Source organism: Tachyglossus aculeatus, chromosome 18 (genome assembly GCF_015852505.1).
Source record: "Tachyglossus aculeatus isolate mTacAcu1 chromosome 18, mTacAcu1.pri, whole genome shotgun sequence".
Taxonomy (NCBI): Eukaryota; Metazoa; Chordata; class Mammalia; order Monotremata; family Tachyglossidae; genus Tachyglossus; species Tachyglossus aculeatus.
The window spans coordinates 32,226,459-32,244,470 of NC_052083.1; the positions used below are offsets into that span (position 1 = coordinate 32,226,459).

Sequence of the window (18,012 nt, forward strand, 5' to 3'; positions counted from 1 at the left end):
ATGAAACTTTTCATTCAACTCTCTGTTCTTTGCACAGAAGCCCTTTAAGGTAAAAATGAATCCCAGTTCCCAGAGACATAAGAATTTACCAAGTCAGCAGACACTGCAGTTGTGATTAACGCGTAAGGACCATTGACAAGTGCTCCACTGATGAGAAGCATAACTAGAAATCAGAGAGAGAGAGAGAGAGAGAGACTGAGAAACAGGCCAAGAGCAAATCTAGGATATACAATTACCACCTCATCCTGGGCTTGGCATCATTGGCAGGGGCCTGCGCTCTTAGACAAGGTGGGGCAGCTGAATTGGCTCCCTGGAGTCTGGGCCAAAGCAGGGAGGGCCGCCCAGAAACCTATACATGGAAAAGTGAGGGTTTCCGATGCAGTGTTTACTACTGCCCATGGCTGGCCAGGTGACCTCGTTCTGCTCACTGTCCTAGCTCGCCAGCCTCCAGGAAGCTAAATGGGGCCATCTCCAGTCAGCATAGGCAAGAGGAGCACCAACCCTCACAGCTGGTGACCTTCTGTTGGGAAAGGACCAGTTTCTAGGGTTCACCCGTGTGAAGGGGAGGGTGTGTGCGGGACGTATGTTTACTTATCCATTTCAGCCAACAGGATCAAATAGTCCATCTGGAGATCTTTCCAAGTCTCAATTTCACCCAGGTAACAAAGCCCTCTTCTAAGCAGCAGCCCATCCCCGCCACTGTACCCCATCCTCACATGGGGCTGGGCAGAAGGACCGTCTTCCTTTCTTTCCCTGAACTTTGAAGCCGCCCTGCACCAACCCAGATCCAAACGTGCAGCCCCGGCTGCAGGCTTCCGTGTCCTGTGACAAGCTCCCCAGAGGACTCTGGGACTGGCTAGCTAAGAAATAAGTAGCTGGCATGTCTTCCTGTTACCCTTTCTCTTCTATCGTGGGCACCCGGGGACTGCAGGTACTTAAAAATAAGCTTCCTTTTATGTAACTGCCCCCAGATTGGCAGGGAAGGAGAATTCACAGGTAATAAGAACTGATGCAAGTGGGTCCCCGCCAGCAGCGGCTAGGGACATATGGCAGCTAAGACAGTGAAAGGTGAGAGCGCACACTTCGCTGGCTGTCAGAGACGGACAAGGGTCAAGGGCAGGTGGGGCTCCTGGCCCAGGCCAGCTTGGAAAGATGGCAGTAGGAGACCGGCATGACTGATCACGCTACGGTTCTGGGTGACATCTTTACTCCCTCAGAGAAAGGCGAACTCCCTCGGCTCTGCCGATGACTCACCGGCACTTTGTTGCTTGTCTGAATGGCATGCTTCCCAAAAGGCTCTCGAGTCAGAAGGAAGACCATTCTAGACCTAAGTACCCCTCACTAGGAATCCTTGGAGCCTGCCAATTCCTAGCTGTTGTTTCAGCCCTGGGTCCTCCCCTTTGGCCTCAGGTGTAACTGGCTGTTTCAGGCCCACAATACTCTCCTCTCACGGCCTAGCTTAATCTGCAATTGTTTCACCTCTCACCTGCAAGAACAGAGTCAGTCCCCATCGGAGGCACTCACCTACTGTGGCTTCCAGGCCCATTTTACTGATGGTAGAGAATATGTAGAGCTGTAGTGGATTAAGAAAAATAGGTTCGAAAGCATGGTTTATAACAGCCAAGTTTAAAAGACAAAGTGTACATTCAATCTCATAGCAGAAATTAAGTTGGTTTACTTTTATGGCAGACATCCCGTGACCAACACCACTCCTTTAAGCCTATGTAGTATACAATAAATCCAATGAAAGATTTCCATGCCTTTCAGTAGGAACGCTAGTAGTGCCAGTTCAGATTCACAGTGTATTTCCTCTCTTAATCCCAGAGGGATGGACAGCCCTGACTTTAACGAGGGTGGGGAGATGGTCTAAGAAGTTTACAGGAGTGAGGGTTACTTTGTCTGTAAAAGGGAAGGCTGAGAGATGACTTACATAGAGGACTGGGCCGGGCTCTTCTCCCCCCTCACTAGCAGGAAAAAAACATCCTGTTAAACTTGGGGAGAGGGGTTTTGGCTGAGCTGACAAAGAACCCACTTATTCATCTTCCTCACCTCTTGCACCCAAACTCCACAAAGGCAAGTTGGGAGGGGACTGTTGGTTGCTGGTTCTGGGGCCTGGAGGGTCATGGCCAAGTTGGCTTAGAGGAGGGAGGAGGAAGCAGCAAGGGTAGAGGAACCGGTCAGACAGTAGGAGACAGGCCTAGAGCCATGCAGTCTGCCCATATTAGGGGCTGGAAGAGAAGAAAGGAGGTGGCCAAAGCCGGGCATGAAGGATTTGCTAGATCGCTGCAGTAAAGTGGACGGTAGCCTATATTTTGTTACTGGTATTGACTCTCAAAGAGCAGCATAGCTATATGCCTCTTGGATTCCAAGCTCCTTGAGGGCAGGGAGTGTGTCTTTTCACCAGGTAACCCTTCTATCCAAATACCAAGTGTACAGGGAGCATGCAACATCCCCTTGCTGCTGTATTTCCCCAGCCAGTTGCTGGCTGATATTGACAGAACTGACCACCTCCAAGAGCCTTTCCTTCCAGTATACATTTAGCAGCCCAACAGCTCCATCCTCTCTCGCCTCTGTTCTTTTGCTGAGATCTGCTTCTTCAACTCTGACCCCAGAGGGAATTCTAAGCTATATAAGCGGTGAGCCCGGACCAACCTAGCAGAGCCAAAAAGAGGGCAGCCTGAACCGTGGGTCTTACCGTTGGGGCTGCTAGCAGCAGCATCAGCCCACAGGTACAGGCCCGCTTTCCCAGCCGGTCGGAGATTGTGCCCGCCAGCATTCCTCCTGAAAAGAGAGGGGGTACACTGCTAAGCACTACTGCAAGAATGTAGGCACGACTTCCTACCGCTTTCACCGTGAGAACACCAGCTTCATGGAAATAGATCTACTCAGCACTAATAACCTCTCCGTTTTTCTGTGTCGGGGAAAAAACAGCCCCCTTCTCAAAATGCCCTTTTCCCCTCCATCATCACTAGGTGTCTGCTGAGTGGACGGGGACTCCCATTAGTGCAGAGTAAAAGTCACTCTAGATAAGTGGTAATCTGCCAGGATGTAAAGCATATGCAGCATATGTAAAACAAACAGAAAACAAAGGCAATAGTCAGGTTGGTCATTTCAATCAATCAATCAATCAATCGTATTTATTGAGCGCTTACTGTGTGCAGAGCACTGTACTAAGCGCTTGGGAAGTACAAGTTGGGGATTTCAAAAGAATGATGCCACTGTGAACGGAATCAAAGTTCTCCAACTCCCCTCCCTCCACTCCTTGGCAGGGAGAAGGGGTTGAAAGCCTCTTGGAGGTCGAAGGACCTGAGAGTAGAAGAGGGAAGGAGCAGTGAAACCAGCAGAGTCAAGGTCTGAATCTGGGATGCGCAAGGGGAGGGGAGAGATTAAGGAGGAAGGGAAGGGGATCCTAGAGAAACTACCACAAACATTGATCAGTCTTTGGCCCTATCCCCAAAGAGACATCAATCAATCAATCATATTTGTTGAGTACTTACTATGTACAGAGCACTGTAATAATAATAATAGTGGCATTTGTTAAGCGCTTACTATGTGCCAGGCACACTTGGGAGAATGCAATACAACAGAGGTGGTAGACACGTTCCCTGCCCAAAGCAAAGTCTAGAGGGGGCATATTTCCTTTGTGGGGTCCCTGAGACTAACATATGCCCCGGAATGCAGCAGGGCACAGTGGAGACTAACCAGGGCCTCATCAATATCTCTGAAAAAAAAAAAAACTTGCCTCAATATCCCTCTGGGATATTGACCTGGGTAGAAAACGCAGATCAAATGCACAAACTAACCCTTTGCCTGTAGGAATTTGGATGCGTGTATTATCAATATAGTACAGGAAATCCAACTTATTCTTTCCCAACCACTAAATAATAACCATATTCCAATCCTTTGCAAACTCCTTCCACCCCCTTCCAATTCTCCCCACACTTGATCTCAAGGAGCAAAAAACCACTTTTCTATGAAAAAATCGACATCCTCAGCTCATCTTCATCCTCCGCTCATCCTCAGCTTCTCAGCTCATGAGAAGCAGCGTGGCTCAGTGGAAAGAGCACAGGCTTTGGAGTCAGGTCATGGGTTCAAATCCCAGCTCCGCCAATTGTCAGCTGTGTGACTTTGGGCAAGTCACTTAACTTCTCTGGGCCTCAGTTCCCTCATCTGTAAAATGGGGATTAAGACTGTGAGCCCCCGTGGGACAACCAGACCACTCTGTAACCTCTCCAGTGCTTAGAACAGTGCTTTGCACATAGTAAGCACTTAATAAATGCCATTATTATTATTATTATTATTATCTTGCAGATACTTTAAACTCTCCCAAAGCGGAAGAGACTCCCCCCGGCGCCAAACCCCTGCCTCCTTGACACAGTGCTGAGCTCACCAAAGATTCCGCCCACATCGAACAAAGTGGAGAGATCGCCTGCTTTTTTGGCATCCAGGTGATCTGTTAAAGCAAAAACACCAGAGATTATTTGGTAGTCAGATTCATCTTCATGAAAACCAGAGAGGGGTACACCACAGGCAGACATTATTACTCTCTATGTTACTGGGGAAGCAGCGAGACCAGTGGCTACAGCATGGTCCAGGGAGTCACAAGGACCTGGATTCTAATTCTGGCTCTGCCACATGTCTGCTGTGTCACTTCAGCAAATCACTTCTTTGGGCCTCAGTTGCCCCATCTGAAAAATGGTTTAAATACTACTCCCTCCCACTCAGTCTCTGTCCCACATGGGGCTCACAGTCTGAGTCCAACTTGATTAACTTGTCTCTACCCCAACCCTTACAACAGTGCTTGACACATAGGAAGTGCTTAACAAATACCAGAAGTATTATTAATTATTATCCCAGTTACTGTTGTTTAGACTGCTGAAAGTGTTGAGACCTAAGCACCATGGGCCTTATAAAACTATTAAAATTATGTGGATTTGCAGAGAACTTGTGGTTTAATCCTGGCTCTGCTGCTTACCTGCTGTGTGACCCTGGCAGGTCACTGAACTTCTCTGTGCCTCAGTTCCTTCATCTGCAAAATGGGGGTTCAGTACCTGTTCTCCCTCCTACTTAGACTGTGAGCCCCATGTGGGACTTGAGTACCTTGAATCCACCCCAGTGCCTGGCATATAGTAAGTGCTTAACAAATACCATAACTATTAGTTTTGCATGGTGAAAAAAATTAAATGGAAACATTTGACTTCTTGAGACTCCAGCAACCTGCTTCTGTCAATAAAAAGGGTACTGCATTTCATTTTATTAGTTTAAGTAAGCACTCTATTTCTACCAAAGGTACGTACCTACATTTGTGATATACAGAGGAAGCCAAAACAGGAAAGTATAGCTCACCAGCTTGGCAAACAGCAGACACAGAGAGAACTCTATGACACCCTGAAAACCAGAGAAAACCAGTATTTAGGTGCATTGTCCAGCAAAATGCTTAGTTCATACATGTCCAACAGCAAATATAAACGGTTGGTCTATGACCATGAAAATCAGAGAGAAAGTTTTCATTAGTTTAGCAGCGCTCTGCACATAGTAAGGACTCAATAAATACCATTGTAAATAAATACACTCGATGAATTCAAGGAAAGGCAGTTACCCAAGTTGGAGCTCAGCAGGCAGCGTGTCTACCATCTCTATTGTAGTGTCCTCTCCCAAGCGCATAGTACAGTGCTCTGCACTCAGGGAGGGCTCAATAATGACCACTGACTGATTTCTTTCTCTTAGGAATCTCATCCAATTGTACTGCATTTTAACCAACAGAATGGAACCAATCAAAACTGGGCCAGCTCCAAAAGAGTGGCGAGATAACATGTTTGCTCAGAGACAGGAAAACTCTGATGGAGTCAAAGCAGGACGGCTGCAGTCCTTGAACGAAGTATTCCCGCCCCCTATGCTTGTACGGGAATTTGGCCCTTGGGAAGACTATCTGTGGGATTTCATGAGATGTGAATCACGGCTATTGGGTGTGTGTTGGATGGCGGTTTAATTTTTACTCAGATCCGTAAACATAAAATACCATATGGTGACATTCAAGCTTTTTTTTTTCTTTTTAAAGCCTTCAGCTGGCAGCCTGAACGTGGGTCAAAGCCCAAAGCGATTGCTTACAGTCTGAATAGTCAATTTTAATATAAATAAATGAAACAGAATCACTGTTAGACAAGCTTCTCCTTCTCATGCAATAAGCTCTTAGTAGGCAGGGAACGTGTCTACCAACTCTGTTGCACAGTTCTCTCCCAAGCCCTCAGTGCAGTGCTCACATTCATACTATTGATATGTAGTACTTTTGTTACCTGATCAGTATCCTTTCAGACTAAGAAAATCTTTGCACGGTTCTGGAGTGCTGGTGAGACAGTGTAACTCAACGTGGAAATTCAATGCCTGGGGTGGCCTGGGGTCACTTCGTTTCGGGGAGTACAGAGAGACAGCCTCTGAAGAGTAACAAAACGTTCGACTTTCCTGTAGCCACGTGAAGGCTTCCAAAATGACCAATTATATTTGGAAACGGGCGTCCCTTGCCAACCAGTTACTGTATCAGATGACGTTACTAAGCTTAATACTGGACATACTCCTGAGGAGCAGCTGTGGTCTAGTAGAAAGAGCCTGGGCCTGGGAATCAGAGGCCTGGGTTCTAATCCTCGCTCCGCCACTTACCTGTTGTGTGACCTTGGACAAGTCACTTAACTTCTTTGTGTCTCAGTTACCTCATCTGTAAAATGAGGATTCAATACCTGTTCTTCCTCCTACTTAAGACTGTAAGCTCTTTTTGGGACGGGGACCATGTCTGACCTAACTACCTTGAATCTTCCCCACCACTTAGAACACTGCTAATAATTGTGGTGTTTGTTAAGCACTTCCTATTATTCAAGGAGCTAGTTCAGAGAATCATCCCTGCATGGAACACACATCAGTGCCTATGGGGGACGGACCATTCTTTCTGGCTTTAAAATGAATCCCTTTGAAGCATTTCCCAACTGGAAGTGGTGTTTAGCTCAAATATTATTTTTTGCTCACCACTGTTTGCTCAGAGGAATGCAGGCACCTAACCAAGCATTAAAGCGGTGTTGGAGTGGTGTTGCTGAGGGCCCTCATTCAGCAAAATACCTTTCTTGGTTCAACTCCTTGAACTCAGGCAGGAAGGAATATTATATACCCAATTTAAAAAGGGATGGAAAACTCTCTCACCAAATTTCCTCTGTCAGAAATGATATGCACACGTTCATTTCTGAGAGCTGAATTAAGCCAATTAGTACTGCAAAGGCAGATGACAATTTCAAGAGAGAGAAATGTGTCCAAGGAGACTTCTGCATTTCCTACACCCCACCTGCTGAAAAGCTTCGCCCCAGGACTAGGTATTCCTTCCTTTCTTTCCCCTGAACTTTGAACACTCATCCCTTTCCCTCTTATTAGACTGATTTATTGATTTGGGAAATCCTCATCAGGCATGGCCAGCTTGCGTGCTCAATTCAGAAAGGATTAACATTTGTTTAACCTTTAGATGTGCAGTTTTCAAGCTTATTACTGAAGCTTGATGGTTTTGGGGGTAAGTTCTACGCCCTTGCCTTTAGGGTTCTGGTGCCTACATTCTCCTATATGAATAAACCTGACACTCATGATGTACCTCTATCTCCTTTGAGCTCATTAAAAACTAAGTCCATGCTACTAGTGACTCCTGTCTCTCAGATGGCTTTCTGTTTCAGTGATGCAGGTATCAGGTTAAGCATTGGGTTACACTCCCCTGGCACATACTCACAGGTATCCTCAAGGCCCCTATGAAGCTGATGGCTTTCATTCCACTCCCGCTGTCTCCATGGAGCACGGCGACGTGACTCGGTTCACTGGTGCCATTTTCTCTAGTTGCCAATAAGCACTGCATCTCTGGGTCCTGTTTCAAATCCCACCCCCAAGAGAAAAAGAATCGATTCATTATTTACAATAACATCCCATGCAGTCATTTTTTAAGGGCGATGGGGAAAAAGGGAAGATTTATGACAAAGTTTCAGGATCTTCTATTGGGCCAGCGGACGACAGTTTAGGATTCTCAAGACAATTTGGGGATCTGTAAATTTTGTATGCCTGTCCCTCAGACTGTAATCTCTTTGTGGGCTTGGGAACATGTGTTTCACATGACTTGTGCAAGGTCACACAGCAAGACAGTGACAGAACCATAATCAGAATCTTGGTCTCCCAACTTCCAGATCCAGGGCCTTCCTCTAGGCCCTGCAGCCTGTTTATCAGTATCCCAAATGACTCAAAAATAATCCTATTCAAAACGGAGTTATTGACATATCTAGCCCTATGACTTTCAGTTTTTCTAAGCATTCTCACACAATTTACAAAGCCAGCAATGTACTGCAGTGCATGATACCAGTATATGAAGGTACGGTTAGAGCACAGATCTCTCAGTTTGACAGTCCATTTATGGAAGTTAAAAAAGATGAATTTAAAAAATATTCAAGGTTTCCCAAATGCCATCACTTTTGTTAAGTCACAGGCCTATTTGAACCGTAGATGGATAGGTACCATATGCCAACAGTGAGCCAAGTCCTAAAAGGCAACAGTCCTGAAGTCCACACCAGTGATGCTGCAGGCCCTTAAAATAGCCTTAGAAGATCCAGGAAGCACATACTCTGAACCTCTGCTGCTAGTACAGCTTATGGGACCATTAGATTTATGGTCAGATTTTAAAAACGTATCCTACAGTAGGACATTTGGGTAGGAAATGCAGTGGTGAGAAGGGAGAGTTAGAGGAGAAGCATTAGGAAATGTCCTTGTTACCCTGGAGGACTGCAGAAGTTGAAGGAGAGACGGAAAAACCAGGGAACAACAATGATTAAAAAAAAAAAAAAATCTAACATATGCACAGCACATCCAAAACCAGCAGAAGCAAACATCAATGCTTTTTTGATCAATGCCTTCTCGATCAATTGTTGGAATGCAGTGTGGCCTTGAGAAGCAGTATGGCTTTGTGGGTAGAACATGGGTTAAGAGTCAGAAGGCCAGGATCCTAATCCCGGCTCCGCCACTTGTCTGTTATGTGACCTTGGACAAGTCGTTTCACTTCTCTGTGCCTCAGTTACCTCATCTGGAAAATGAGGATTAAGACTCCGAGCCCCATGTGGGACATGGCCTGTGTCTAACCTGAGTAGCTTGTCTCTACCCCAGTGCTTAATACAGTGTCTGATACTTAGTAAAGTGCTTGACAAATACCATAAAAAACACATAGAAAAGTGCAACTTTCCACCAGGATGACCAAAAACTGCTTTCTAAATTAAGGCCAAACCAGAAGGTTATATTTTATGTTACCCAGGCTCCGAATACTTCAAAATATACCCATAAATATACAGAAGGATTCTAATGCTCAACAGTTACTTAACCCGCAAAGATGATTTGCAAATTTCTTTAGGTCAAATGAAAACTGAATGTTTCTTCTGCATTAGGTCTCTCATCCTGATAGATGAGAGATCTAGCTAACTTAAATGTTTTAATATTTGGAAATTAGCCTGATATTTCAGATGGGAACGGTGAAGCCCCCAATGAAAAGGACCTGCCACCTCCTGAATTCTCGGCAGCTGGGAGAATGTTTCCTGTGAAATGCACCTTCCCAGCACAGTTTCCACTAGTTTGGGACTAATCCAAATTCATCCAATTTACAAGGATGCAATGTGGCTCCTGCTGTGCAGAGGAGACTGCTGAAAGCCTTGAACCTCAGCAAAGAGGCTAAGATGACTGCCTGCCCTTGGGCCTTGAGAAGAAAAGCTACTATTATTCAAATTCACGAGATACAAGAAACCATCCTTTGGATGTATAGAAATGTTCCTGAGGGGTGCTAAATAATAATAAGGCTTTGTTTCAGGTTGTTGCCTGCCCTGTAGAGTCATCCTGTTTCTCATTCTTTCATTTTTAAGCACAGCCAGGAGGGAAAGAAAGCCCCCTCTGCAGCAGGCAATCAATTGGCTGGTTTCAACTGATGAACATCTGCTCTTTCTGAGCAGCAAGCAGCCGCGCTAATGCTCTGCAGCCCTGTCTTTGTTGGGCGTCTGTCCTCTGCCAAACCTTCGACAGGGCATTTACTGCATTGGTCAAGTGCTCTCAAAATGGAATTAGAAACAGTCATCTCTACTGTTGAGGGAGAGAGCGGAGAGAAGGTGGGGCCGCACTAACTGAGTCGAGGCAAGCAGGAGGTAGCTTTTGTGCTTGGCCTTTTCTGCACATAATGAACGGTCGAAAGAGATGGAAATGAAAACGGCTGTGATGCGTTGGCAGCTTCAGTCAGCTGGGTCATAGTCTCCAGGCCTCTTACAATGCAAAACCCGTCCCTTCCCCAAAAGAATGTAGGACTACCTGCAAACGATCAGGCCGACAGAATGTTGACAGGAAATACCAGCTTAAACCCTGGGAGTTGAAGAACATTCACCAATGCAAATCAGGAAGCTCAAGTTGGTTAAAGGTTGTAAATTCGGCTGGGCACGATTTTAGGAGGCAGAGATGTTGTGAGCACACACCCGCCATGATAACATAATAACGGCATGATAGCATCTTTGCCCCACATTAAACCCATCCTGCATTTCAAAACTGAGGGAATCAAGATCACAGCACTGGAGAGAATCACCCCAAACTGGCAGGGAACACTCGGGTCCCATCATCCCCATCACTACCCCCACTGCAGGTTGAGAAAAATTTGGTTGTTGATGTGGGGCTGCTAGGGTTCGAAAACACCAACCAGCACGGTTTAGGAAGAAAACACTTCAGCAGAAAACTAAATACAAATATATTAATACAACAAATTGATAATAAAAACTGATAGAAAGAATTTTCAGGCTTGTCCCAATCTGCTCAGAACAAGCTTTGGGCTGCAGGGCTATCTCACAGTCACAATGCCTGAGACGGGCAAAACAAAGCCAGGATTCCAGAGTCACGCACCCCCACGGGGAGCATCTGAGATCCCACTGGCCCCACGTCTGCCCGCCTGAAGCCATTCCCCATGGTCTCGCTTTGCTTGTTGAGCACAATTGGGGCAGGTGGCCTGCCTGACAGGCTCCCCTGAAAAATGCTAACTACCAACCACCATCTTGTTGGCCTGCTTTTAAGTCATGTCACTTCAGTGACGTTCTGGCAACTGGGAAAGCCGCAAACTTTTCCAACCTAGAGTCGGTTCACCCCACGCAGACCCGGGCTCTGAATCTGGGGAGCCGCATGGCCCCCGCCACCAGCCAGGATGAGAGTACAGGGCCCTTCCAGGTGGGGTCAAGAGAGACAAAAACTTGGCACCCAGTCCCTTAAGGTGCCTTGGTTTGAGGCCCGCTGAAAGGTGATACCCGGGTGACTGCTGCCAGGCAGCTGTTCCGAATTTGCTGCACGGCCACCAGCATGGGCTCGAACCCTGAGCTGAAACATGACCTTCTGGGGTCCTGGTTATTTGAGCGTGAGCACAACTTCCCATTTTGTCCCAACCCTGTCAGGAGGCGTGAAGCACGTGCTGTTCAGAAATAGCACGCTGGCCATGTCAGTTTAGAAAAGTCCTGCCCCCTGGTTCCTCAGTGCAAAACAGGTGAAACCAGTCCTATAATAATTCTCCTTCGGGGCAGCCCTCGTGAATTCAGAAGCAAGGAGTGACTGGCACCTCTGGCCTTTGGAACTGCCTGCCTGTTCAGAGCAGGACTCATCGGGAGGGGGTTTGCCAGAAACTCGGAAGCAGGATGCTATTAGGATGCTCTCGGAACGCACTTGGACTAGCCACAACCACCACACCTGTCCCCAGCTTGAGTTCGGCCCTGCCTCCAAGAAACCAGATTTCAAGGTCACCTAGGCCCCACACTTGCCTCTAGTTTCCAAGTTGTAATCTGAGCTTGGAAGCCTAGAGCACTGTAGAAGCTTTCAGCTGTTGCAGTGGATGACTATTCTTTCCTCTCTCTTCCTCCAGCCCATTCAGCCCTCCCAGGCACAGAATCTGGAGGAAGCATTAGGTCCTCTTAGCTGCCTGCCTGCCTGACCAAAATCAGAGGTGGGAGGGACAGAAAACCTGCCACCAGGACTAGTTGTCGGCACTTTACAACTAAATTCACAAGGGAGTCACTCTGCAAGGCAGAGCAGGATCCGTCTGTTAAAAAACCCAGTTTACCTGTGGTCCTGCTCTAAGGCAGAGGACCTGGCAGGGAGGGAGGGAGATGGTCTGCTTCTGGATCAGACTATCTATCCAGCAACCTGAGCCCATTTGCAATGATGCCAGACTGCTGGAAGGAGCTGCCAGGGATAGGATTGGAGAGAGGAGTTTGAGGTGTGCCAGCAGAGTGCCAGAATAAGGATGGGCACGGGGATGGATGTGGTGGTGAAGCAGCCATGGAAGGCCACCTCGGGAGCTCATAGGGAAAGGGCCTGAAAGCCCCTGGGATGCCCCATTTAGTCCAAGACTAGGTGACAAAACTTCCTCCAGTAGTTTCACTCACCAGAGGTTTGCTGCTCTCCTGGACGCTGCTGGTTTGTTTCTGGATTCTGAATCTGTTGGTACCGTTCTCACAGCCCCTGGGGAGCTGAAAAATAGGATTTTTTTAAAACACGTTAATTTAAAGCACTTTCTGAAGAGACCACCAGAAATCCAACCCATCTTAAATTGTAGAAGAGATTTTTGTTCTTTCCACCACAGCTCTCGAGGAGAGTGCATGGCTCACAGCTGAAAACAATACACCGTGATTGACCCAATCAATTGCCTCAAGTCCAAAGCCCTGAAAACTTCACCCATCAGGACAGACTAAGAAAGAGCAGTTTTTTTTCCTTTTGCCAGAAACACTTCAGGTTCCCATGTACAGAAACAGAAGAAAGGCAGATACCAAATATTTCTTCAACCACGACGACGCTGGCAATTCAGAGTACAGGTTTTAGAGAGAAACTCCACTGAAATTGAACAGCCTCCTACAGTTCATTTAAGGAAGAAAAAAGAATCCTGCTTTTCTGGAAGATAGGCCTCAATTTAATGCTATTGCTTTACTGCGCATTCTTTGACCAGAAAAGTAATGGAGAATGCAGGAAAAAAGTGGGTTTGACTGAAACTCTCATTAAAGTTGCATGCGGTGAGCTCTCCCTTATCACAAATGGATTAATCACTTAGTAAATGATCAGTGGTAGATTCTGTTTAGCTTTCTCCATTTCTGAGTCTGCCTTCCTCTCCCACCTTGCAAGCAGCAGCATCCCAGTGAGCAGCTTGGCTCCCCGGTGGCACTGATCCAGGCCCCACTCCCACCATGACTTAGGAAGCTCTTAAACCTCCTCCCCCTGCTATCAGGATGGGATCCAAATCACCTCCCCATTTCGAATTTTCTCCCTTAGGCTCTCTGGGCCCCAACTCTAGTCCATTCGGGCAAGAGTCTTGGGAGCGAAACTGTACTCTCGAAATAGGGTGGGGAACAAAATTTGAATTGGATAATTCTCATGATTATATACTGGACAAAAGTACAGAAATAAAAAGTTACAGCCATCCTTTCTGATGGGACACAGACAGATGACTGTTTTGCGTTAACTCCAGAATGAGAAACACTATCCTGACCAAGTAGCATCTGATTGAGGTATGGCAAACCATTACTATACACGAATAGAAAGCAACTGCATATTTTAAAGCCTGCATTCCCCTCAGCATCAGTGAAACCCACTGCTATACTGGTCCTCTCATTGAGAGCAGGCTAAACATATGGGAGGTGAGACAATATCTACAGATTCAAAAAGCTTTCGGATAAATTCGTATATGAGCCTTCCATGATGGGCTATTCATATTTAAAAAGTTCAGGACTGTTACTGATTGGAAACTTCACCTAAAAATGGGATGGCAAAGGAGATTAGCCAATCCTCTGCTCCCCCAAACTTTCCCTGGCAGCACCGTGGAGACAACACTGAGATGGACGGTCCACCATTCCGACTATGGTCTTACCTTTCTTACCTTTTTGAAAGGTTTGGGAAAGTGCCAGAAATGTAGATTGAACAGATAAACAGACAAAAAAGGGAGCAGTGCTACTCAAGTGCATGAGGAATACAAATTAAAACCACAAACCCATTCTTTGAAGTTTTGATTTTAGGACTTAATTTTTTATTAAAGGACTTTCATATAGGTTGCCTTCTATTTTTCAGCTAGCAACTGTAATTCCTTTCATGAAAACTTCAGCTGTAAATTTCCCTGCACACCTGAAATATTTCCAAACCTCAGGATCTACCTGGATTAAGAGTTTCCTTAGGAATCAATTCCACAGTCAAGTACTAATTCCCAGGGACTCCTGCAGTTTCTCTGAACTATAGTGCCACCTTGTATTTTTCTAGAACTCTTCTTCAAGATGCTCAGAGCACTTTTTGACCTTCATCAATTAATCCTCATATAATGTTATGCCAAGGCAGAGATAAGCATATCTGGTGAAGCTGTGGTGGAACTGAGTAAAACACAAGAGTCCTTTCCACAGTTCCAAGAACACCCTCCATTAGGCCACTGAGAAAATGGCCTCAAAACAGAGAGGTTAATTTATACAGACCATACTAGAAACCCTGATTCTGTCTCTATTGAAGCTCCAGAAAATGACTTCTCCGGAACAGACCTCATTTGTAACAACTTGCTGAACTCCATCAAAGTTTATTTTCAGAGAGTAAAATCTTCATCTCTGAAGATTATACATTTCTGAGGTATACTGCTTCAAGGAATCCAAGGGAGATAGTAATACCTTTTTAAACACAAACAACGTCACGGAAGAGTTTGGACAGAATGTTTTGGAGTTGGAGTTTCTGGAGAGTAGTAGTAATACCAGAAGAAATACTTTTTACTGAGATCTTACAAGGTGCAGAGTATTGAATGCCGGAGTGAATGCAAAAACACACAAATTCACACATGGTCCCTGTCTCGCAAGGGACTCACAATTTGGGTGGGGAGGGCAGATTCTTGATGTTCTTAAACAGAGAAAACACCTTTGTTTGTTGTATTTAAACTTCTATGTAATACCACCAGAGCCCAGTATCTGGATTAACCAGTTGGTGGTTTACCCAAGTTTGTTCTTCCTCTTCCTGGCTTGGCCTGTCTTTGGTCATCTCTTATCTCATTAGCCCCTCCAGCTGAGGGGGAGAAGGGAAAAATATTCAAATTCAATCCTATAAAGGGGATAGTTCTGTGCCTGGCGTTAAAGTTGTATCATGGCACTGAACTGTTGGGACACCTTGCTGGGCACCTCGAAACAAACACACAGAAAGGAGTGCTATTATATTTCAACTCAACAGCAATTTCAATGTTTTTGATGTTTTTTACTGTGTTGTTCAGCTTCCAAAATAATTTAAACATGGGCATCCAGCTTAACAACTAGGCTACATGGAAATATTAATGAATTTTGTAAACCACTGCCTAGCTCGCAAGTTCTAGGGATGGCCTAAAATTTGACATAATTCATATTAGGCCTTTCTCCTTGAATTATAGAGAGTTGACAACAGCCATTTATAATCCCCTTCCCTCCTTCCTCTCCCTTCTCCCACATTGCTTGTTATAATTGGGTCAGAAAATTGACTTCAGATTAGAAGCAGCATGGCCTAGTGGCCAGAATGCAGGCCTGGGAATCAGAGGAACTGGGTTCTAATCCCGGCTCTGCTATCTGCCTGCTGTGGGTCCTTGGGTAAGTCACTTAACTGCTCCCTGGCTCAGTTTCCTCATCTTTAAAATGGGGATTCTGCTCTCCATCCCCCTTAGACTGTGAACCTAGTCTGGGACTGGGACTCTGATTTAATAATAATAATGATGATGATGGGATTTGCTAAGCGCTTACTATGTGCCAAACACTGTTCTAAGCACTGGGGGGATACAAGGTAATCAGGTTGTCCCACGTGGGGCTCACAGTCTTAATTCCCATTTTACAGATGAGGAAACTGAGGCCAAGAGAAGTTAAGTGACTTGCCCAAAGTCACAGAGCTGACAAGTTGGGTAGGGACTGTCTCTATATGTTGCCAACTTGTACTTCCCAAGCGCCTAGTACAGTGCTCTGCACACAGTAAGCGCTCAATAAATATGATTGATGATGACAAGTTGCGGAGCCAGGATTAGAATCCATGACCTCTGACTCCCAAGCACATGCTCTTTCCATTGAGCCACGCTGCTTCCTTTATCTACTATTGTGTTATATTGGAGTTTCCCAAGCACTTAGTACAGTGCCCTGCACACAGTAAGCACTCAATAAATACGACTGACTGGCTGACTACATCAGTGCTTAGTCATACAGCAAGCACTTAACAGATGCCATTATTATTATTATTATTAGCCTATCATGCTATTGATCTGCAGAAATTCCACCATAAAAGTTTGGAGGTGGCATCCTACAGTCACCTCATTTTCAAAGATGTATTTTTTCAGCCAAAAGTCCTTTTAAAGCAGATTTGCACCTTGATTGAGAGAATGTCCAAATGCCAAAAAATTCACATTGGCAGGTGGGACAGGCAATTCTGGATTTAACATTTCACTTTGCCAGCAGGGAGCAACAGAACTGCCCTCCCCTCTCCTCCACCCCACGCCCACACTTTTTGCTTCTTCCTAAAGCCTTTAAAGAGCTTTCTGCTTCCAGTTGGGAGGCAGAATTAGAGCTGACCGCTACTTCGCATGGCAAATAAAATTTAAGATGGGTAAAATTTTGATAATGTCTACACTACAAAATGACAAAATCTCATGCCCCAGGAAGTCATAACAAAATGGAAATTTTTCCATAATATGGTGCTGTGCCTACACTTTTGCTAATTTTGACAAACCTGGAAGATCATTTAGGGTGCAAGAATACATTCCGGAATTCCAGGCTGATAAGAGCTTTCTTACCCTAATTCTGAAATTAACCTCCAGAAATAAATACATCCTCTTTCTTAAAGAATGCCAATCATTTACCTAGTTCTTAATTGTCACAAACATCCTAGGACTTACTCAAACCCAGGGAATTTTGATTTCTGGCACAGTTTCCAGAATAATTTTGAGACCAAAATGTGTCCAAAACTACTTATAAAATCTGCAATTCAAGACCTATTTTAGAAAAGGTGATGCCTTGTGCTCAAGGGAACCAGGTTTCCATAGAAACAGAGGTCAAATACACCAGAAAATACTATTAGGCTTGGGGTAGTGCTCTTCCTAGTACTTTGGGAAGATGACACTAAATGACATCCTAAAAGAGGATTGTTCTAATTTGTAAATAAGGATCAGGCAGATAATAGACAGACTTGTTACTTCAGCATTTGCTTTTGGGAAGTCACCAAATATCTTTCCACTCCCCGCAGAGAGCTTTTTTCTGTATAACCCAGAGACAGGGTGCAAGTGAAGGTTTATTTTTTTTTCCTCTTCAGATTGATTTCGCTTCAGGCAAATAAGGGATTAGACTGCATTAAGAAGGGAATGTAGGAAAGAACGCTGCCATCCTACAATGTCCATGGCAACCCTACCAGACGAACACCCTTCACCACATCCTGTGAGATGAAGCAGAAGGAAGAAGAGGTAAGAGAGACGGCTAGCAAAGGGATACAGCCACTCCAAAGAAGAGGAATTTGTTTTTTCAAAAGAGGCTTTCTCCAAGTACTCATTTGCCTTGTCAGCAGAAGGGTAAGAACAAAGAGGAATATTTAGAAGGGACTAAAACTTGCAATTAGCTCCTGCAGGACTCTGAAGGTCCCTCCAGGCAGACACAATCTAGTGTGACGTGGATTTTTGCAGGGTTCTGCTGAATTCATACTCTTTTCCTGCAGGAAGAGATGACATTTTAGCAGTCTTCACAATGTCCCTGAAAGTCCTTTTTACTAAGATTGTAGAAAACGAGGAGGAAAAGGAAACCGTTTTCCTCACACAGCTCATGATTACACCCTCACAGGATATATGGCAAAAAACTTTAGAGGTTTCCAAATGAGGAAGTTTGCCCTGACAGCATCTTTAACTAGCGTATTGCCAATTACTGTTTAGAACAGCAATATCACCTGCCACCCTCTTGCTTTCTCGCCTGAGAGCACTGGGTGAGATGAATTACTAGTGAGTCCATTTTA

The 18,012-nt window shown here is 45.3% G+C and overlaps 1 protein-coding gene across 2 annotated transcripts in view; it reads right to left on the reverse strand.

Annotated features, from left to right (window-relative positions):
* Positions 1-18,012, reverse strand: part of SLC37A1 (solute carrier family 37 member 1) — a 90,001-nt gene that overhangs the window by 8,319 nt on the left and 63,670 nt on the right. For both annotated transcript variants that reach the window (XM_038760372.1, XM_038760371.1), the window contains 7 exons: positions 12,447-12,530; positions 7,754-7,885; positions 5,298-5,388; positions 4,391-4,453; positions 2,696-2,781; positions 1,525-1,573; positions 90-163 (listed from right to left, as the gene is read on the reverse strand). In XM_038760372.1, the coding sequence (XP_038616300.1) occupies positions 90-163; positions 1,525-1,573; positions 2,696-2,781; positions 4,391-4,453; positions 5,298-5,388; positions 7,754-7,885; positions 12,447-12,530 (579 nt within the window). The remainder of the gene's footprint in view (positions 1-89; positions 164-1,524; positions 1,574-2,695; positions 2,782-4,390; positions 4,454-5,297; positions 5,389-7,753; positions 7,886-12,446; positions 12,531-18,012) is intronic.